This window comes from Esox lucius, chromosome 15, assembly GCF_011004845.1.
Source record: "Esox lucius isolate fEsoLuc1 chromosome 15, fEsoLuc1.pri, whole genome shotgun sequence".
Lineage (NCBI taxonomy): Eukaryota > Metazoa > Chordata > Actinopteri > Esociformes > Esocidae > Esox > Esox lucius.
This window is the reverse complement of record NC_047583.1, coordinates 2,568,486-2,590,207: the sequence shown is the minus strand read 5'-3', so window position 1 is coordinate 2,590,207 and position 21,722 is coordinate 2,568,486. Positions and strand designations below refer to the sequence as shown.

The 21,722-nt window shown below is 42.5% G+C and overlaps 3 protein-coding genes across 5 annotated transcripts in view; 1 reads left to right on the top strand and 2 right to left on the bottom strand.

The window, feature by feature from the left end:
* Positions 1-16,778, bottom strand: part of LOC114840956 (platelet-activating factor receptor-like) — a 24,037-nt gene extending 7,259 nt beyond the window's left edge. The window contains exon 1 of the mRNA XM_029125588.2: positions 15,883-16,778. The gene's annotated coding sequence lies outside the window, so the exon portion shown is untranslated. The remainder of the gene's footprint in view (positions 1-15,882) is intronic.
* Positions 1-21,722, bottom strand: part of LOC105010010 (platelet-activating factor receptor) — a 40,672-nt gene that overhangs the window by 7,584 nt on the left and 11,366 nt on the right. The gene's annotated exons all lie outside the window — the stretch shown is intronic.
* LOC105010011 lies at positions 12,628-21,722 on the top strand. 3 transcript variants are annotated; one of them, XM_034297381.1, is made up of 6 exons: positions 12,628-12,862; positions 19,122-19,376; positions 19,823-20,113; positions 20,249-20,380; positions 21,005-21,032; positions 21,180-21,722. In XM_034297381.1, the coding sequence occupies exons 1-6, from the start codon at positions 12,799-12,801 to the stop codon at positions 21,268-21,270; spliced, it is 861 nt and encodes a 286-aa protein (XP_034153272.1). In that variant the 5' UTR covers positions 12,628-12,798; the 3' UTR covers positions 21,271-21,722. The 3 variants fall into 3 exon arrangements, with proteins under 3 accessions (XP_034153272.1, XP_012993054.3, XP_012993056.3); XM_013137600.4 differs by having other exon boundaries at positions 12,629-12,862; positions 20,249-20,473; XM_013137602.4 differs by lacking the exon at positions 19,122-19,376 and having other exon boundaries at positions 12,629-12,862; positions 20,249-20,473.

Genomic DNA, 21,722 nt, shown 5'->3' with positions numbered 1-21,722 from the left:
GTTAATTATGAAATACATTAGGCTATTGTTGTAATATTTAATATATCAAGAACACTAATTGCATTGTAATTACAAACACATTTTGAATGAGTAGCGTAGGCTATGTGCGTGCACGAGTGCATGTGTGCAGTACAAACTTTCTCAGAGCCGGTGTTGTGGCGAAAATTTCCCCTACTTCGCGTGAACGTGCACTCTCTCGATTCTCATTGAAGTGAAGAGCAGTGAAGAGGTCTGCTCTTCACTCCGATATGAACAGTTTAGCCTACATTTCACTGATCTTTGTAGCAGAAAGCTTTTTTTTTTTTAAATATGTACATCAAGGCAGCAATCGATGACCACGTTATGCTGCGTTTCATTAGATTTTTCAAGGCAGGTTGATCGCGTGGGAAGGCACTGTCTGAGGTTTTCGTTTTGTTTATTTGTTTCAAGTGTATTACTATAAACAAAAATTTGGTCAAATAGGTCATATCTGCCATTTCTTATTCCCCTAGTATTTTCTAAAGTGTAAGGATAATAGTTCAGCCATAGTTGTAAAAGCACTTTGTGACATCTGCTGATGTAAAAAGGCTTTATAAATACATTTGATTGATGATTGGTTGAGTTCTGAAATGTTTATCGGGTCCCTGCTACTGTGAAAATAGCAATGCCGACTGTTTTGAGTATGGCAAGCCGTTTTAACATTTATTCGCTATACTTGACTATCCGGAATTAACATAACAGATATCAACACCGTAATTTTGACTAGTCGTAATTACATTGTGACAAGTTAGAATTTTGATTCAAGATATCTGTAACTTCAATTTGACTAGTCAAAACTACCGTTAAATATGTCTGTAATTCAGTTTTGACTAGTCGTGGATATAATAAAGTTAAATAGTTAAAATCTCTCGAAAACACGAAAATGTGCTTCGTGAAAAAGCTGGAAAGACAGCAAAAGGTTAGCAAATTTAATACTTAACTTGTAACAAAGTTTAAATTAAATATAGTGTAATATTCAAACAAATTCGTTTAGTCATTCAAGTAGGCCTAACGGTTCGTTTTATTTAATTTGTGTCGTCCGTGAATTTGTATTTAATAGAGCGAGAGGAGGAGCAGCAGAAACAAAAGAAAACGGTTGAGGAATTCAAAAGTTTCTTCACTGTGCGCAAAGGCCCAACAATAACAAAGGAGAGAAAAAGAGAGCTGGAAGTAGCATTTTTTTAAAGGTTGTGGTCTGAGCTAAAAGTGAAATTTACATGTACATTTTTTTCCTTTTTTGGTGCGAGCGGGGGGCGATTTGAGTGGAGCGCGGAGGAAATGCGTTGAGCGCTGAGCGATAATGAGCGGAGTGGCCTGATGTGGCTTTGAGCGGGGGAGCGGAGGGGTGAACAGTTCCGTGAGCGATGAGCTGAGATTCTCACCGCTCCACTCCGCTCATGTGCTCTGGATGGGACCCATCTTTATTACAGCGGACTGATAAAGATCTAATTGCGTGGTTGCTGAATGTTCTGTGCGAAAAACATGATTTTGGTTAGTGCAACACCATTACAGGCTACGTGGAATAGGCTGCTTAATAGGCATTAAAGAAATCATCATTCTAACACGTCGTCAAGCGGTGGTCAAGCGTTCTTTTCTGCCTCCAGTTCAAATGTGTCCTTACACACTTGCCAGTCAGATGCGAATATTTGAATTCGAAAACATTGGAGTAGTTTTGAAATGGAAATCTGTAATTGATCATGTTTTTTTGTTTTTTTTTTACTTTTAAATTATCACAGCCATGAATCAGACTACAGAACGACTGAAAATATAATTTAAACTGATCAGAACTGAGGATAAACAGGCTATATTTAATCTCACTGTTTACAGTTTAATTTGAAACATACCCTACTGTATAGCTAACATTGTTGAAATATATGTTCGACCTCAATGGTGGTTAGACCTGGCATTGTTCCATCTATATCTATTTTTGGCCAAGAAACATGATGACTGTGTCCGCATTTGTTGATGTTAATATCCCTGATTGTCCACATTTGTCCACCTGCACGTTTGTCTGCCTGACTCTGTCCGGCTCTGAACGAAGAGGTGTTTGCATTTGCATGTGTGTGACTGCGTAAGTGGGAATCAACCTGGATTTCACTCAAAGGAACACTCCACCAGGGAATACAAAGGCCCCTGGCGATGCAGACTGGGGGAGGAGACATTAGGAAAACTGAAAGCCCTTTATGGCATCCCCTGTGGTTCTACACAGCCAGAGAAGGAGCAAAAGGAGGCGATGAAGTCAGAGAATGACAGTGCAAAACCCTAATGTATCCACTACTCCCCCGATGATGTCTGCTCCCCCACATCGCTCCCTCTTTTCAAACAGTAAGGGAAAGCTTCAGTCCTCTTCCTCTTTTTGTTGTCGACACTGAAGAGTCTTTCTTGAAGTGGAAGTTTGGAGGGAGGTTAGGGGAGGAAGATGGATCCTGGCAGTCCGTCCCCACTTCTGTCGCCTCCCACGGCCCGACAGAGAAGCAGAAGGTAGCCACTTGTCATCGCTCACGATGCCTGACGCGTGACGCCGGAGAGAGGAAATGGAATCCATCAAAGAGTGACACAGAAAGTGTTTTGTTCCTGTTTTAGACTCCCAATAGAAGTATTTAAAGGGGCAATCTGGCATTCAAAGCATTTGAACAAAGCTCATATGGCCTTTAGCAGATAGATTCTTCAAAAATCACTGGCTACTCAGTGGCAATTTAGTTACACGTTTAAAGAACCAACCCAGGATTGCTCCTTAAAGTTCTGTCTCTTACCCAGAAAATCACCATACACCATATTACCTATAATAACTGAATAACCATTGTATTGACGATCAACATTTACAAAAGTGAATGTGTGAGAACTGAACAGCCAGATAGAACAGCAACTGACCTCCAGGTTCTGCGTCTACAGACATAACAGTTACTGACCTAAAGGTTCTGCATCTACAGACAGATAGAACAGCCACTGATGTCCAGGTACTACATCTAGAGACGGATAGAACAGCAACTGACCTCCAGGTACTGCATCTACAGACAGATAGAACAGCAACTGACCTCCAGGTTCTGCATCTACAGACAGATAGAACAGCCACTGATGTCCAGGTACTGCATCTACAGACAGATAGAACAGCAACTGACCTCCAGGTACTGCATCTACAGACAGATAGAACAGCAACTGACCTCCAGGTACTGCATCTACAGACAGATAGAACAGCAACTGACCTCCAGGTTCTGCGTCTACAGACATAACAGTTACTGACCTAAAGGTTCTGCATCTACAGACAGATAGAACAGCCACTGATGTCCAGGTACTACATCTAGAGACGGATAGAACAGCAACTGACCTCCAGGTACTGCATCTACAGACAGATAGAACAGCAACTGACCTCCAGGTACTGCATCTACAGACAGATAGAACAGCAACTGACCTCTAGGTTCTGCATCTACAGACAGATAGAACAGCCACTGATGTCCAGGTACTGCATCTACAGACAGACAGAACAGCAACTGACCTCCAGGTACTGCATCTACATACAAACTGGCCACAGACGGTGGTGTTTGGATACACACAGAGATGATTATTTATTCATTCTATGGAGATGAAGTCAGTCACCTCAAGTTACTTTACAGAATTGTACTCGTCCCTTACCTGGGAAAGAGACGCTAGTGTTAAACAACTGACCCTGACCTGGGAAAGAGACGCTAGTGTTAAACAACTGACCCTGACCTGGGAAAGAGACGCTAGTGTTAAACAACTGACCCTGACCTGGGAAAGAGACGCTAGTGTTAAACAACTGACCCTGACCTGGGAAAGAGACGCTAGTGTTAAACAACTGACCCTGACCTGGGAAAGAGACGCTAGTGTTAAACAACTGACCCTTACCTGGGAAAGAGACGCTAGTGTTAAACAACTGACCCTGACCTAGGAAAAAGACGCTAGTGTTAAACAACTGACCCTGACCTGGGAAAGAGACGCTAGTGTTAAACAACTGACCCTGACCTGGGAAAGAGACGCTAGTGTTAAACAACTGACCCTTACCTGGGAAAGAGAAGCTAGTGTTAAACAACTGACCCTGACCTAGGAAAAAGACGCTAGTGTTAAACAACTGACCCTGACCTGGGAAAGAGACGCTAGTGTTAAACAACTGACCCTGACCTGGGAAATGTTTTCTTTGTCACCCAGTGTGCCCCCACCCCCACACACACACACACACACACACACACACACACCCTCTTTGTTAACCTTTGCAGCGTCTCCCTGGATGTGAATAAACTCATTTGACAGGTAGGAATCGTTCTCCATCAATCTCTGAAAGGGAGAATGGCTAAACACATGGGGATTGGGTACCCCCCTGTGGCCAAATCCACACACTGAAATCTGGAGTGAAGGTGGGCAACCGAACCCCTGCGCTACAAACGAAGGGGGCGGGGTTATGTTGGAGGGAAGAGATCATCATGTTGTCAGTCCCTCCTACTACTTTTATCTCTAATAGAACTTGAGAATAACAATCTTAATCATAAAAAAATTCACAACTAAATAAAGAAAGGACATGTGTTTTGGTGATGGGTTAAGGTTAGGATTAGGGTTAGGGTTAGGATTAGGATCAGGACGAAGTTATAAGGTGGGTTTAGAGTTAGGGCTAGGTTATGAGGATATCTTTCAAGGATAAAGCACTAGTAAGGCTCTTAGTAAGACTGCAGGAACAAAATAATAATCAGGAGAAGAGGAGAATCTGCGGAATCAAAAATCCCATCCCAAAATAAAGGTCAGGATGAGATTTTCATCAAAGGGAAAAGGCAAAATCAGTGGAAACAGAACCAAATTCCCAAAGTAAATAGCTAAGCAGAGAAGTCCAGGTAAATAAATGGGTGATACAATCACTGAAGACCCCATTGGACAAACCAACATGTATTTAAATATGCTGATTATGTACATAAGTAAAGTGCTTTTCAAGTACTATTTAAAGTGCAAGTTGATGTGCTGGAACAGAATTCTGAAAATAAATCACCCAGAATATTTTCCTATAAACATGCATCAATCACACGGATCCCAAACCAAACACAGCTCCCTGGCAAAACTATTCTACATTTAAAGCTGGATTAGGTAACATTCTGAAAATAATTCAAATCTGAGATTTAGCACCTTGAATTATTCCCTCTACATCCTTTCTCCCTCCAGCCTGAGTGATTGACAGCTGGGTTTCTCTTTCCTAATCACATGAAAGCGCATGTAGGCGATCTGATGAAATTTTTTAGACACAGCAAACCGAAAATGTATCATCATAGAACAAGCTAAATGCAATGGCAACAACATGAGTAAGAAACATTGGCTATCTAGTATTATATGTGTTTCTTTAGATTTTATGTAAATTGGGTTAAGTTAGACTAGCCAGTTTCATAACTGCATATCACATTATACATATTATTTTTACATGCCAGCTAGATACAGAATGTGTATAATACTGTCTGATTTGAATCCCTTAAATATTTCTTTCTACATTTATTTATAAAGAGGTTCCACAGTACTACAAAACATCCTCTGGCCTGACATCGTAAAACAGGACTTAATATTTACATGTCTGTGTGTTGGTTAGAGGTTTTTACTCCTAAAAGGAAGGTTAAGGAACACTGGGATTTAAGGAGACACCGCTTCATCTACCATGAGGAAAATGGATTTTCAGTTTAGATGAGAGGTTCAAGAATTTTAATAAGATTAACTTGCTAAGTCGCCAGAAGGATAGTGACTAGTAAAATGTGTGTTTGTTTATAATTCAGTGATTCGTTGCAGAAGGAGCGGAGACATTACTATCAGCATTATGCACATCTGAATTAGAGAAACAATTTCCAGTAAACTGTTTTCAGCATATGAAAAAAAGGTTTATTTCTCACCATTCCAAGCCGTGATAAGAACTGTGTATTACAAACAATGTCAACAGAACTATTTAGAGTCTACAGAGGGACCGAATTTGTAGAGGCTGGTTGTGGTGCCCATGGTGACCACCAGGACTTTGGCGGCTAGCTGGTCAGGAGGAAAAAGGCTGTACAACAAGGTTTTTCTATTACAGTTTTTTACAGTTGCTAGGACACATTTCCCAATACTTAGGTCACTTTTTCAAAACTGTTCACACAGTTCTCCAAACCAACTTTCAGCTCGGCACAGCAGTTCATTTCACTTTCCAAATGCACTAAAACTACCAAATCACTTCATACATCTCAAATCAATTCATTCTTCCAGAACACTAGCAAAGGTTGACAGACAACAAACACACTTTGTCACCCACAAAACAATGACCTAAAAAACACTAACAACAGGTAGTATTTTACAATGTTTTCTTGTGTAAAACAAGGACACATCTCTATTTATAATTCACTGCAATATATGTTACTGGAATGAATCAGACATGATGCAGAAAGCCACAATATGTTTTATGTCTTATATACATTTGTATTATTATTATTTTTTTGTATTTGAGTAATTCCAAAATACAAGAATTTGTATACACACCATCCACTGATACAGATACAATAGTAATGCTAATCTACTCAGTCTTCTCCATTTGGCCACAGGATCTCATCCACATCACATCTTATGTCATCTAGGGCAATACACCTAGGAAAGAATCTTCTGGCATGCCTGATCCATCCCTGACATACTTCTGCTGATATGTCCAGGCATCCAGTATTCATCGCGTCCAGGAGGGATATTTGATCATGTGGATGGTGGACATAAACCTTCCACCTCTATGAGGAAAATAATTCCTCTATGGGATTGAGGAATGGAGAGTAAGGTGGGAGGAAAAGTGACACCATTCTGGGATGGGCTGCAAACCACTCGGTGACTGCACGGGAGTGGTGAAATGCCACATTGTCCCATACAATTACAAATGTTGGCTGATTTCTTCTCTCCATCCCTTTCCTCACCTAGCACAACCCTTCCATAGAGGTCATGCAGGAACGCAAGGAGACGTTCAGTGTTGTATGGCCCAATTAGTGGTTTGTGTAACAGCAGTCCATATTGCTGCGCACATTGTGATGTTGGCACCCCTCTGGCCCGGGACATCCACTGTGGCTCTCTTCCCAATCATGTTCAGAGTTCCTCTCAAAAGGCACAGTGTACAACTGTTTCATCCTTACCTGATGTTTTTTCAGGACTTTACAAATAGTTATGCTTACACTGTGAATATTTGCAAAAGTAACGTTGTCTGCCAAGACTCTGTCTCGAATCTCAGTGAGTTTTATGCCATTGTTTCTGATGACCACATCAACAATGGCAATTTCCTGAAAATCTGTGAACATCCTTCCTCTCCCACCTGTGTGAGGTAACCATTGAGTCCTAAGCAGATATGCAAAAGCAATTACACAAAATTACTTCTGTAATGTGCAACTCAGTCAAATACCCTTGCAGAATACAATTTACCTGTTGGTTTGCCGGAAAACTCTAACAATAGATGCCACTGTTGAGTGTTGCAGATTTGGCTGCACTCTCTGACCAGCCTCTCTCATTGAGAGACCATGATTTACTACATGATCAATTGTGGGGCTGTCTTGGTTGACACGCCTGTGCAACATCGCGTGGCGGTCGGGTACAGTGCCTCTGGGATGGCAGACCGGGGTGGTGGTCCCTCTTTTTAAGAAGGGGGACCGGAGGGTGTGTTCCAACTATAGGGGGATCACACTTCTCAGCCTCCCCGGGAAAGTCTATGCCAGGGTTCTGGAGAGGAGAATACGGCCGATAGTAGAACCTCGGATTCAGGAGGAACAGTGTGGTTTTCGTCCGGGCCGTGGAACACTGGACCAGCTCTATACCCTCTACAGGGTGTTGGAGGGTTCATGGGAGTTTGCCCAACCAATCCACATGTGTTTTGTGGATTTGGAGAAGCCATTCGACTGTGTCCCTCGCGGCATCTTGTGGAGGGTGCTTGGGGAATATGGGGTCCTGGGTCCTTTGCTAAGGGCTGTCAGGTCCCTGTACAACCGAAGCAGGAGCTTGGTCCGCATTGCCGGCAGTAAGTCAGACTTGTTCCCAGTGCATGTTGGACTCCGGCAGGGCTGCCCTTTGTCACCGGTTCTGTTCGTAATTTTTATGGACAGAATTTCTAGGCGCAGCCAGGGGCCGGAGGGTGTCAGGTTTGGGGACCACACAATTTCGTCTCTGCTCTTTGCAGATGATGTTGTCGTGTTGGCCCCTTCTAACCAGGACCTTCAGCATGCGCTGGGACGGTTTGCAGCCGAGTGTGAAGCGGTGGGGATGAAAATCAGTACCTCCAAATCCGAGGCCATGGTCCTCAGTCGGAAAAGGGTGGCTTGCCCACTTCAGGTTGGTGGAGAGTGCCTGCCTCAAGTGGAGGAGTTTAAGTATCTAGGGGTCTTGTTCACGAGTGAGGGAAGGATGGAACGGGAGATTGACAGACGGATCGGTGCAGCTTCTGCAGTAATGCAGTCGATGTATCGGTCTGTCGTGGTGAAGAAACCTCTCGATTTACCAGTCAATCTACGTTCCTACTCTCACCTATGGTCATGAGCTTTGGGTCATGACCGAAAGGACAAGATCCCGGATACAGGCGGCCGAAATGAGCTTTCTCCGCAGGGTGGCCGGGCGATCCCTTAGAGATAGGGTGAGAAGCTCGGTCACCCGGGAGGAGCTCAGAGTAGAGCTGCTGCTCCTCCACATCGAGAGGGGTCAGCCGAGGTGGCTTGGGCATCTTTTTCGGATGCCTCCGGAACGCCTTCCTGGGAAGGTGTTCCGGTCCCGTCCCACTGGGAGGAGACCCCGGGGAAGACCTAGGACACGCTGGAGGGACTATGTCTCCAGGCTGGCCTGGGAACGCCTCGGTGTCCCCCCGGAAGAGCTAGAGGAAGTGTCTGGGGAGAGGGAAGTCTGGGCATCCCTGCTTAGACTGCTGCCCCCGCGACCCGGCCCCGGATAAGCGGAAGAAGATGGTATGGTATGGTATGGTATGGTATCAATTAAAGTTGCTCTGATCTCATCTGAGACTACAGCTCTTGATCTTCCTCTTATTCTTCTTCCACCACACATATGTATTCTTCACCCCCTCCCAGCCACACTTCTTCCTCTTTCAGCCACTTGTCTATTTCTGGCTGGGTCCATTTTCTGGCTGGGTCCACATCACAATGCAAAACTACTCAGCAGTTGTCTCCTTTTGTAATGAAATTGAAAGAGTAACAACTGTGTAGATGTTCATCTACAATGAGAATCAGCTGTGGTTGGTCCAATTGTCCAATTGTTTTTGTAGCATCTAATTTTAAGATTTAAAATATATTTAATTAAAATATTACTGTAGAATTGTAGCAAATTGCTGTCTTATTCAGTTTTGTATTATGTTATTGTTTTGAACTTAAGTTTAACAGTTTTGAAAACAGTATGTAAGCATGTGCAAATTGACCTGTAAGTACACAGAGTTTTGGCGGTTGTTGTGTCGAAGTGAGAAAATAATTAATGTAATTTGAAAGATGTAGTCATTGAATGCATTTTGTGCCAAAGCAAAGATAATTGATCCTCAGTTTAGCCCACTTATACTTCTGTTGTGCTCACTGTGTGAAGAGTTTTGAAAATTGATTTGGTAGTTTTAGTGCATTTGGAAAGTGAAATGAACTGCTGTGCCGAGCTGAAAGTTGGTTTGGAGAACTGTGTGAACATTATTGAAAAAGTGACCTAAGTATTGGGAAATGTGTCCTAGCGACTGTAAAAAACTGTAATTACGGGGGAAATATTTGACATCAGGGTCCAGTGGGTGTGCAATATAACACTGTTGATGTGTTTAAATGAGAAACACCAGAAAGTGTTAAATTACCACTTTTTAAAGTGTTGCCCTTTTAATACCTTCACAGTGAAATTCCTACAGTAACATAGATCAGGGGCACTTAATGTGGCTCTCAAAAGTGTTCACCCCCTTTGGATGGTTCCACATTTTATTGTATTACAACCTGAAATTAAAATGGGTTCAAGAGGAGGTTTTGCCACTGATCAATATAAAAAGTAAAAAATAAAATAATTTTTCTAAATAATTACAAATACATATGTACCCCCATTTTAATCTGAATGTAGTAACATGGAATTAAATGACAAATATTATGTATGCCTTTGTACCAGATCCAAACAGTCTACTACAAAAACGCATTCATTGGCACCCTAGATAACTCAACCTTGGAGGAAAGTGAGTCTAACACTAATACTCAGACATGCAGACACACACACATACAAACATCTGTTTTTAGAACCTTGCGGGGACCAGAAAAGCAGACGTCCATGGTCCTGATCCCCAAACCCGCTCGCCCAAAGTGAAGGCCACCCCATAAACACTATTCACCTTTTTCACACAAATGTCTGTTTCATTCAACCTTCTTGGCAAAACTGTACACATAACTATTTTTATAAAGCCCAATTTACCTGATTACTGTGCTGACCAACCTGATTTTTGTTCTCTAAATCTGTATTGGCATATCAGCAAAAAGCAGGACATGACATGAAATGACATGAACTTGAGACTTGCATTCATATTCTATAAAATACATTGGATAAGACTTTATTTTGTGATTCCCAAAAGTCTTTCTGAAGATGCTCTTCAGATTATCTACTGACCATCAGTAACAATTAAACTAACTACTCCCCCTTACCCTAAAACTCACTCTAAACCTAACCTTAATCTTAGCAAATATTGTTAAAGAAAAGCTTTTCATTCACTACTATTCTGTCAGCTGCTCTGGATGTTGGGCAGAATGCCCAGTGTTAGGATTGCATATCTTTTGCTTGCCTATGGGGAGGGGCTGCACCAATGAGATACCAGGGATTTCATCGCATGAGTTTCATAGCAGATTTTTAATAGACCACTTCGGGGGCATAGAGATTCAAGACCAGTATATTTCTGTATTTATTCATGTAGTTCTATTTTTTAGGTAAATGCCATCAATAGCTAGGAAACAATATAGTCACTGCGATACCACAGCGGTAGGAAAGGAGAAACTGGACAGGATAAACAGGACATCTGTATCAAACAAGCTGCAGCATTCAATTACAGAGAACAAAGGGGATACAATATGCTCTTAAAAAATATACTTGTTTACTGAAATGGAAGAAAGCATGTCCATGTGACTGCACACTTTGGTGTTTATTTGCAAAACTACAGGTTTGGGCTAGACTCGTGCTACCTCAAACCCTGCTCCTCCTGAGTGAGATAGTTTGCAATTGCATCTTACTTAGCTGATTCATGAGCTAAGCTAGCAGCCAATGCGCTGTAGCTAGGCTATGAGCTAGCTATGAGCAGTCAACAAATATCCTGGTGTCATTTAATATTTCCAATTTGTTGTGACCATGAAGTTATTGACCTTATTAACGTTAGCTAGCTACTGCGTTTAGCTACATAGCATCATCCTACCAGTTACAACAGAGCAGAAAAATATCACAGATGTGGCGTGTGTAAAATTGGCAAATTATTCCGAGACGTACAGTGTGGTAGTAATTACTCTTAATGGCTTTACTATCCTTTATTTTCCACTGCTTCAGTGACAGTGACCATAATGAGGCTAGTCTAACATGACCTTGTATTTGTATGTGCTGAACCGTTCAATGTAGCTAGTACTCATTTGATAACACCTTACATGTGTACATGAGGATTAAGATGAGATGAAATAGCAGCAACATCGATTCGTTTTCCCGGCTGGGTCGGGTGGCGGGTGTAACCATTCTTTAGATTTTTATATATTAATTGCCTCCAAATAGGGTGGCAACCTGGTCTGGCAAGGCCTTTTTCGTAGGTGGCAGCTGCCACCACTTGCCACCCCTTGGAGCCACGCTTGGTGCATAGAGACTGTTCAACAACTCCTTCAAGCAATTTCTGAACAATTTCTGAATATTAGATATTTGTCGTTAAATGCCTTTAAGGGGATGTGGTCATTAGTATCACCGTTTAGGAACAAGGAGCAGTTATGGACCCATCATGACCAGGACAGCTTGTGCTCATACACTCAACCCTCTTGGTTTACATTTTGATACATTTATCAGTAACTTTTCTCATTCTTCATTAAACAGGTAATTTGGGGAAATATTACAGGGAGGGGGGTTGCTGAAAGAGCATTGAGCTGGATTCAAAGGTTAGTTTCCAAACACTGCAATGTTCTGACCATGAACGCAGAGTGAAGAGTGGTCGACAGACAGACCAGTAACAGGGGTTGTGTCAAACTGCCGTTCCAGCCACAACATCACCTATCATAGCCTGCAGAAAGTTTTGGTTCCAGATGGCACGCTATTCCCAATACGGTGCCCCTAACCCCATTTCTGACCAGGTCCCTATGGTCCTTTTGTCTAAAGTAGTGCACTATGGAGAATAGGGAACCATTTTGGATGTGACTTGGATGTAACCTCCTGCCCAGAATGGGGAAGATAAAAAAAATGTCAATAAGTGTTGCAATGTTATTTTGTTAGATACGTTCTAAATATCATGGTGGAACTATGGTGAGTCACAATATTTTGCGAGGGGAATGAAATGCTGACTTTTGTGGTGAAATCAAGGTCCTTGAGAAATGGAAATGAGTTGAGCTTCCAAGTGAGATATTAAGTGAGAAACCTACATTGAACTAGCTACATGTGAGCAATGGGATGGTGTCAAATCAAGGTAATTGGACGTCTAAACCTGAAGACTAAACCATCAAAGATAATTTGTTTACAGATGAACTATCAGAGGGAAGTTGATGGTTCCCATTTTTGTGGTTTTGCTTCCTCCACCATGACTTTTTAAACTGACTAAATGACATTCGTCGCGTGTCATCGCAGAACGGTAGAACCATGAGCAGACAAACAGTGAACATACAATTTTGTTTTCTACTGGTCTGTTTGTTCCTTAAAACAGGTAAGAGCTCTCATGTTTAACTGTAGGTTAGTCATTTTTAAATACATATTGTTATATGGTTAATATATCTGTATTATTTGTAGTTATTATAAAATGTTGTTTTATTCAAATCCAGGAACCCGAAAAAGCCTTTGTGTCTCCAAATGATCTGTATTTGTGATACTTTTGTATAGTTTGGACATGATCCACTCAATCCCTTGACTGGTCAGATGCGTGTCACAAATATTTGATCATTAGGGTGTCAGGAAAACTAAACCAATGCATGGATTGTTGTCATTTGTTTTTCATTACCCTTTTACTGAGAAAGTTACATACACTGCTAAGGTAGCACCTAAATCACACATCAGGTCTCGATGAACGATGCTCAGTGTGAAGCTGCGCTCATCTGTGAAGAGAACAGGGCGCCAATGGCGGACCTGCAAATTCTGGTGTTCTCTGACGAATGCCAATTGAGCTGAATGGTGCTGGGCTGTAAGCACTGGTCCCACTAGAGGACATCAGGCCCTCATGCCACCCTCATGGAGTCTGTTTCTGACAGTTTGATCAGAAACATGCACACTAGTACACAAAACTAGAGATGAATCAGTCATGAAGGATTAGATTCAACTTTGTCATTGAACATTTCAAGTACAATACAACAAAAGGCAGCGGATCAGGAGAGAGCGATTGTCTGATGTCACCACCTGCAACACCTTTCCCTTTCTGGGGGTTGTCTTGCTGTTGCCTCTCCAGTGCACCTGTTGTCATTTTAATTTGCACCAAAACAGGTGATATTGATTCACAGTCCTCACTTATGCTTCCTGACTGGACAGATTGATATCCCTGAAGTTTAATTGACTTGGTGTTATATACTGTGATGGTTATGTGTTCCCTTAATATTTTTGAGTGATGTATTTACCAGCAGAACACTTTATCTGTTGTCAAAAACCGTTGTGTCACACTTGCTCTAAGAGAACAACAGTTTGGAGAACATATAAAATAACATTTGAAAAGCGTTCACTCACTCCTCCATTTTACCGTAATTCATAATGCTTCATCTCCATAATTCACTGAACCTGGCTACTTTTGCCAAGCACAATTTTAAGGAAGAAGCCAGATATACACAAAGAAAAGTTTAAATTCCGGTGGCTGCATGTCAGTTTTAATATGTGTGGTTGGTGCAGCTAGTGTTACATGAAAAATATGTTTATTCCGCGAGTTAGCTGACTAGCTATTCATTATTTGTGGGTTGCTCTATTAACCAGCTGGCTGGCAATTATTTCTCAGTTATCTAGAACATTACATTAGCGAGGCAGTTAGACAAGCCGAAATGAACACCAAATGCAGTCAGGGTTGTCAGATATTAGTGACAGTATACTTCCCTATCACCAACGGAGTCCACATAAAACCAGCCATACGGCTATTTCTTTCTATACAACCTTATCTGTAAATCAACCTGACCAAGCCCATTTTGCTGGTTACCGTAGTAGAGGCTACCTTTGCTACTAGCAACTGTGATCTCTGGGTCATGAAACTTTGGTAATCTAGCTGAAATTAACTCTAGCTAACTACCCCCCATGTTACATATGAATGAGGTAGATAATTAGCTAATCTATCAACTATTGTTTGTTTTTAACCGGCAACCATGTTGGGTGTGGTTAGACTGATGTGATAGTTGCAAAATACGTATTAGCTTGCTAGCAGTGAATTGCAAGTGAATGATGTTTCACTAAAGAAAAATCTGGTTCCCTAAAAGGAAAAGACTGGAGAGAGAAAAAAGTAGATGGGTAGGTGGTCTGTGATTGGTGGAAATTAACTTAAGCTTAGTCCACAGTGAAAATGGCTACTTTTGCTCTGCTATGATTTTTCACTTACGAAATACAGAACTTGTCCACGTTGTGAACGTCAAAAATCCGAAAGCGCACAAAGAATTATCCGCCCGTGGATTTTTGCCCCACAGCAGGAAACGTATCGCAATAAATGCTCTTATTATGAATCTGAAAATGAAATATGCTTACTGTTCGAGTTGAAATTAAATATTTGGTTACAGATTTGCGAGTTTTTAAAATGTGTTCAAACTTCATTGTACAAGCTTGTCCAATATCTAAATGTACAAACTTGTGTCTACAAACGTGCAAGTACGTATCTAATTGTACAAGTTTGCAAAATGTAATTACAGATTTAAGCACCAGAGTTCTGATCACGGCCCTCAATATAAGTAGCGGCGCCCCCAGACATTTTCCATTGGGGTGACACACCAAAAAACCAAAAGCCATAACAACATTTCAGGAATTCTATTACACTGTTGTAGTATATAGGCTAGTTGAAAACAATAACAGTATGAGAGTTAAGGAATCGCATACTGATATACTTTTCAAGTTATTTATTTTATAAAGTTAATTATTTTACAGTTAGAGTTACTAATTATCTGATGTGCATAGAATCATATGGGACAGTTAACATTTTGAGTTCCACAAAAATCCTGTTTCAATTTGTTATGTATCTGTATGTACATGTGTTAGGCAATTTATTATCATAATCAATAATGTATATATTTTTTATAATTGTTCATGTGAAATGAATATATGCATAGCCAGGCTGGACAGATTGCCAGACATAAGATGAGACAAAGTAAGGCCAGCCTATGCATTTTGTTATTTTCTTTCACATGAACTATTATGAAAAATATACATTATTGATTTAAAGCTATCTAGTTGTGTGTTTCCTTAGACATATTTATCTTTCATGTAAATTGGGTAATGTTAGACAAACCAGTAACATAACTGTAGCTAAGTCAAAACTAGCTTAGTGATTCTGGATGCTGCAACTGGCTAGAGTTAACACAATATCAAGCTAAACAACCGGAATAATAATGCACAAATCTTTTTGTCTGTAGAAAGAAAGTGCTAACTCCATGTCTAACTTCTTGTTTTTCATTGGGTAACTAGCCAAGCTAGCGTTAGCTTAACAGCACTGGGAGCTACCCAGTACAAAGCTAAACAATCTGAATATACTGTAATAATGTGAATAAATCAATTTACCTGTCCGTAAGAAAAAGTTAATAATCAGAGTCGAACTCCATCCATTTCATGTCATTAGTTCTTCCACCTTGGAAATGTTGCTTATCACAGGCATGTTCACAAACGGAGCCAAGTCCCGCCTCGCCAAATGTGATTGGCTAAAGATTGGCTGGAACAGGTTTGGGTGCGTTGTCGCTACCCGCCACAAATCCTACATAATGCACTTTTAAATTAATAGTACCTAATGTAAAATTTCAGATAAAAGTACATTATGCATACTCAGAAGCATATTATGCATATGCGACCCGAGAGGAGGGGCCAGTGGGGGGGCCAGCGATAGTATCAGGGTGGTCGTGGCCCCCCTGGCCGCCCCTTGGCAGCGCCAGTGAATATAAGATCACAAATTTTGTGAAGCAAGTGTGGAGGTTTGACATATGAAGAGGTGTGTGTGTGTGTGTGTGTGTGTGTGTGAGAGTGAGAGATATGTCATGGAACATGAACAACCCACAGCATTTGCAAATCATCTGATAATCAGTGTGCACAGTTCTGACTAAGCCAATCACCATACAAATGTACGTTCCTCCCTGTGGACTTCACCTGATCTGTCGTCTGCATGGCTGCTTGTTCTAAGGTTGTTCTCTTACTCCCCACAGTTCTCAAACAATTGGCCAAGAAAAACTGACAAGATGGACATTACTGTCCAGAATAGAAATGGGGAGAAACATTTGAGAAAATATAGAGAGAAGAGAATATTTTTTTGAGGAATTGAATGTAGTGATGGCCAAACCAGGCTTCATTAGCGGTATTATAGCAGCAGGATATTATGCTGGCAGCACTCAAATTTTCTTTATCACCATAAAAGCCGTCATTGAAATGTATACAGTAATTTAGTTAACAATCTATTCAGTAAAAAAGAACAGACACAAACAATATTGGTAAGAACATAAAGATAAAATGTACAGACTAGATTGTTGACTATATTGCCTCATATTTCAATGATGGCTTTTATTTAGAAAACAAAAATGTGGGTTAGCGCTGCTAGGATAATATCCTACTGCTAGAAGAATGGTAGTGAAGCCTCATATGGCCAATACTAATTGAAAGACAGAAAAATAGAAAATAGTCAGACAGGGATTTGTGATAGTGTGTGTGTGTCTGCGTGCGTGCGTGTGTGTGCATGTGTGTGACAAGGCAAAGCAGTGAGAGACAGAGACAGTTAGCACAGAGAAAATTAATGAAATAAAATAGACAGATGGCAAGGAGAGAGCAAGGAAGAGAGATAAGGAGGTGAGAGAAAGATGAGAAACGGACAGAAGAGAAAAAAGGAGACAAAAGCAGAAAGAGATGGAAAATAAATTAAGAAACTGAGAGAAAGACACAGAACAGAGAAAAGTGCTGGAATAGTTACTCAGAAAAGGGAAAAGGAGAGACATGGTAATAAAGATGGACAGAACAGAAGGAGGTGGTATGGCAGTCAACACAAGGTTGCAAGCAGTGAGGTTTCTGGATTAACTAAACTGGTGGAATAAATTCTGTGTGGAGGGCCAATGAGAGGCTTGCCCCTGACTGGATAGAGGCCCCCCCTCCCCTGACTGAACAGAGGCTCCCCCTCCCCTGACTGGACAGAGGCTCCTCCTCCCCTGACTGAACAGAGGCTCCTCCTCCCCTGTCTGGATAGAGTCTCCCCCTCCCCTGTCTGGATAGAGGCTCGCCCTCCCCTGACTGAACAGAGGCTCCCCTTCCCCTGACTGGATAGAGACTCCTCCTCCCCTGACTGAACAGAGGCTCCTCCTTTCCTGTCTGGATAGAGGCTCCCCCTACCCTGTCTGGATAGAGGCTCCTCCTCCCCTGTCTGGATAGAAGCTCCCCCTCCCCTGGCTGGATAGAGGCTCCCCCTCTCCTGACTAAACAGAGGCTCCCCCTCTCCTGACTGGATAGAGGCTCCTCCTCCCCTGGCTGGATAGAGGCTCCTCCTCCCCTGGCTGGATAGAGGCTCCTCCTCTCCTGTCTGGATAGAGGCTCCCCCTCCCCTGTCTGGATAGAGGCTCCCCCTCCCCTGACTGAACAGAGGCTCCCCTTCCCCTGACTGGATAGAGGCTCCTCCTCCCCTGACTGAACAGAGGCTCCTCCTTCCCTGTCTGGATAGAGGCTCCCCCTACCCTGTCTAGATAGAGGCTCCTCCTCCCCTGTCTGGATAGAAGCTCCCCCTCCCCTGGCTGGATAGAGGCTCCCCCTCTCCTGACTAAACAGAGGCTCCCCCTCTCCTGACTGGATAGAGGCTCCTCCTCCCCTGGCTGGATAGAGGCTCCTCCTCCCCTGGCTGGATAGAGGCTCCTCCTCTCCTGTCTGGATAGAGGCTCCCCCTCCCCTGTCTGGATAGAGGCTCCCCCTCCCCTGACTGAACAGAGACTCCCCTTCCCCTGACTGGATAGAGGCTCCTCCTCCCCTGACTGAATAGAGGCTCCTCCTTCCCTGTCTGGATAGAGGCTCCCCCTACCCTGTCTGGATAGAGGCTCCTCCTCCCCTGTCTGGATAGAAGCTCCCCCTCCCCTGGCTGGATAGAGGCTCCTCCTCTCCTGTCTGGATAGAGGCTCCCCCTCCCCTGTCTGGATAGAGGCTCCTCCTCCCCTGACTGGTTTCTGACTTGTAACCCATAGCACCGTCAAAGTTTGGGGTCAAATCTAAGATATTGTCCCTGCATGAGTCCAACATCAACAGTCTATTTTGGAAAACGGGATGCACACAGGATCGGGCACACAATGAAATAATATGCAACTCATTTAAAACGCTAAGAAATTAAATTCCCTGCCCTAGATAAGAAAGCATAACCCTTCCCTATTTTCCTCCAGGTATCAATTACCTCAATTGCGACCGGTCCTTGAATGACAAATAGGTAAATGTATAAGCCTGGTAAACTGAGCTTAACTGTGGCAGCCAAGTAAAAGCTAGCTAGCTAACTGTAGTGTTCTGATGGCAGGCTGGGGCTGTGTTAGTATGCACATTGTGTTTTCTCCAGTTTTTCTGTTGACGTCAGAGTGGGTCCTACCAGTAGATCTGGTTGTCATGAAGGAAAATGGTAAAGCACTTTAATATTTTACACCTAAAGGAGGGCAGAGCAAGGCATTTCTGATTCTTAGCCTTTTTGTTAAATCGGAATCCTTGATATCATGGCGTTAAGGCTTTACATGTCCACATAATCTGGTTGTGTTCTAATTACAAGCAGATTACTTAATTGACCCGCTGGTCTCTGTTTTTGGCAGCATTTCTCCAGGTCACATGTGAACTGAAGTTCCAGATTGTAAAGCCAGTCTCACTGGTTGGTGAGGAGGTCCAAATGATCTGTGACGGACCATGTTCTTCATTCAACTACACCTGGTGTCATCTGAACGAGACCAAATATACAGGCATCGTTTACATTTTACATGTCACCCTTGAGAACTCTGGAGAATACAAGTGCTCATGTTATATAAATGGAAATGTGTGCTACAGTAAAGCAGTCAATCTGACTGTTGTAGGTATGTGACTATATTTCAGTTTTGTTATAAAGTAACATTCATTATATACGAATTGTGGAAGTCATTGTTAAACATAATGGAATGATTTGTGGTTGCTAGGATAGATCCAAGTGTTTAGAGACACTTATATTGGTGTTGATGGATATGGTTTGGCAATGCCAAAACACTGTTCATAAGTACGGTTAAATATACTTACACTCTCTAATTTGGATCAGTTTAAATACATTGAAAATAGAATACATTGAACGGATTATCAATTATCAACAAATATCAGCTGTGACTGATTTAGTTGAATTTAGGTACAACATTGAATACATGTGAATGATGCACTCTCCCAATTTAAATACATTGAAGTGTATTTGAATGTGTTTAATGTAAAAAGTTGGCATTCACACGTTAAGTGTTTTACCACAAAGTGGCCACTACATCTCATCCTCCCTCCCCAGAGAGACTCTCCAAGGTGTGGGTGTCTTCCACAGCCCTGGCCATAGTGGAGGGACAGAGTCTCACCTTGCACTGCGAAGCCGCCTCCCAGCCCTCCTCTGTGGCCTGGACATGGACGCGGCTGAACGAGAGTGGCGGGTGGAGCGCCGTGAGTGCCGAGCAAGAGCTGACCCTGACCAGGGCAGGCCAGAGTGGCCAGTACCAATGCCACGCCTACAGCAATGTCCTGGGCCTCACGCAGAGCCAGAACAGCTCCGTTCACTCAGTCTACATCATCTCCTTCCCCCTGACGGGTGAGATGAAATGGTTTTCACTCCTCACGCCATCGGTCCATGCTGTTGCGCAGAAAAACGCCTCACGACCCCTGTTTTATTGTTTTTCCTGTTGGGAGTGTGGAGCGTCAGTGTGGTGTCCTCCTCTCTCCTCAGGCAGTGTGAATGCAGGAGTGGCCGGCCTGGGCCTGGCTCTCCTTGCCCTGGTTTCTCTGCTCCTGCTGATGATGTGGCGAGGGCGGCAGCTGGCCAATGAGTCTCTGGCCGCAGGGGGCACTCTAGCCAAAGGTGAATCACACCGTCTGGAGAAGTCCATCGACACCTTGTACCAGAACCCCAGGGTGCATTTGGCTTATCCACGGGAGAAAACGGACAAAACCGGTAGGCTTCCTGGTGAAATACTAATGAGAGGTACCTCGGCGAGGCCCAGTACAGGGCGAAATGCAGCTGGTGGCACAAAAACCGAGAAGGGCTGAGAGCCACTGTGGGAGACACAGTGTTGCTCTCTGAAAACAGCGAAGTCTCTCACTCCCGCAGGTTCACGCTTCCATGACAGCCTCACACAGTAATCAGCCTAGGGGTTTTTTCAGACACCTACTGATTAGTGTTTTATATTATTCCTCCCAGTTATTTCACCAGGTAACATGCTGTTGTTTACAGCAATGATGTGGTAGCAGTTAGGTTTGACTGCTTTGCTCGTGGACAGAATCCAGCCGAGGATTAAAACTTTTTCAGTTACTTTTTCGAGATGCTTAAAAGCCTGATTGGCTCAGACGACAGCGTATTCGGTTATTTGTCAAGTCTCCGCAAATAATTAAACTATAGATTTACAGTAGGTTTCTGAAAAGCTTTTAGTGTTCATTTAGGTGTTTGAATGTATTTTAATTTAATGATTTTTCTATGTACTTTCAGGACTTGCTGGACCTACAAAAGCACAAAAGTAAGATAATTGATAATAATATGTTTTTTTATGAAATCTTAATTGTTTGATTTTCTCTGAAAGTCTATATAGTTTACTATATCACCACAATTATATACATTGTTTGCTGGTCACTGAAGTCAATCAACTGTCTGCTCTCACCACTAGGGGGAGACAGTGCCAAGGTCAGACTGGAGATACAGGAGAAATCTACATGAACTGTGGCAGAATTACACAGACTTGTCACCAGCTTACATAATAGGTGAAGATAACTATGCCAGCTTGTCTTGATTGTAGATTAAGGTACTTGCACAAGAACTGAAACAGGGTATGCAAAACCTACCGCTAGGGAATACCAGACCAACTTGACAAACCACTGAAATGGAAGAAGGGATAATTATGTTGGGCACTGCCAAACCCTGTGGGGTAGTTTCTCAGACCAATATAAAACATCTAGCACTAAAAACAGTTCCAACTGAGATACTCTGTTGTCAGGCTTTCTTTTCCAGGACGATGTATCGTCTGCGTCTGGGTTGCTGTCTAGGGCCCGAAAAGTTAGTTTGTTTCATATTTGATGAAAAACCACTTGACTAGAAAGATGTGTGGCTTTAAAGATTTTCTTTTACTCACCTTTTCATTTTTGTTTGTCTGTGTTAATGATTTGCAAGAGGGGGGAGATTGGTATTTTCTGTAATATTTTAATAGTAGCTT

Excerpts from the sequence above, each read along its gene's own strand:
- LOC105010011 (XM_013137600.4), top strand. The coding sequence starts at position 12,799 with ATGAGCAGACAAACAGTGAACATACAATTTTGTTTTCTACTGGTCTGT. Across the intron at positions 19,377-19,822 it reads AGTCAATCTGACTGTTGTAG|AGAGACTCTCCAAGGTGTGG; the intron begins GTATGTGACTAT and ends CTCCCTCCCCAG. Across the intron at positions 21,033-21,179 it reads GGACCTACAAAAGCACAAAA|GGGGAGACAGTGCCAAGGTC; the intron begins GTAAGATAATTG and ends TCTCACCACTAG.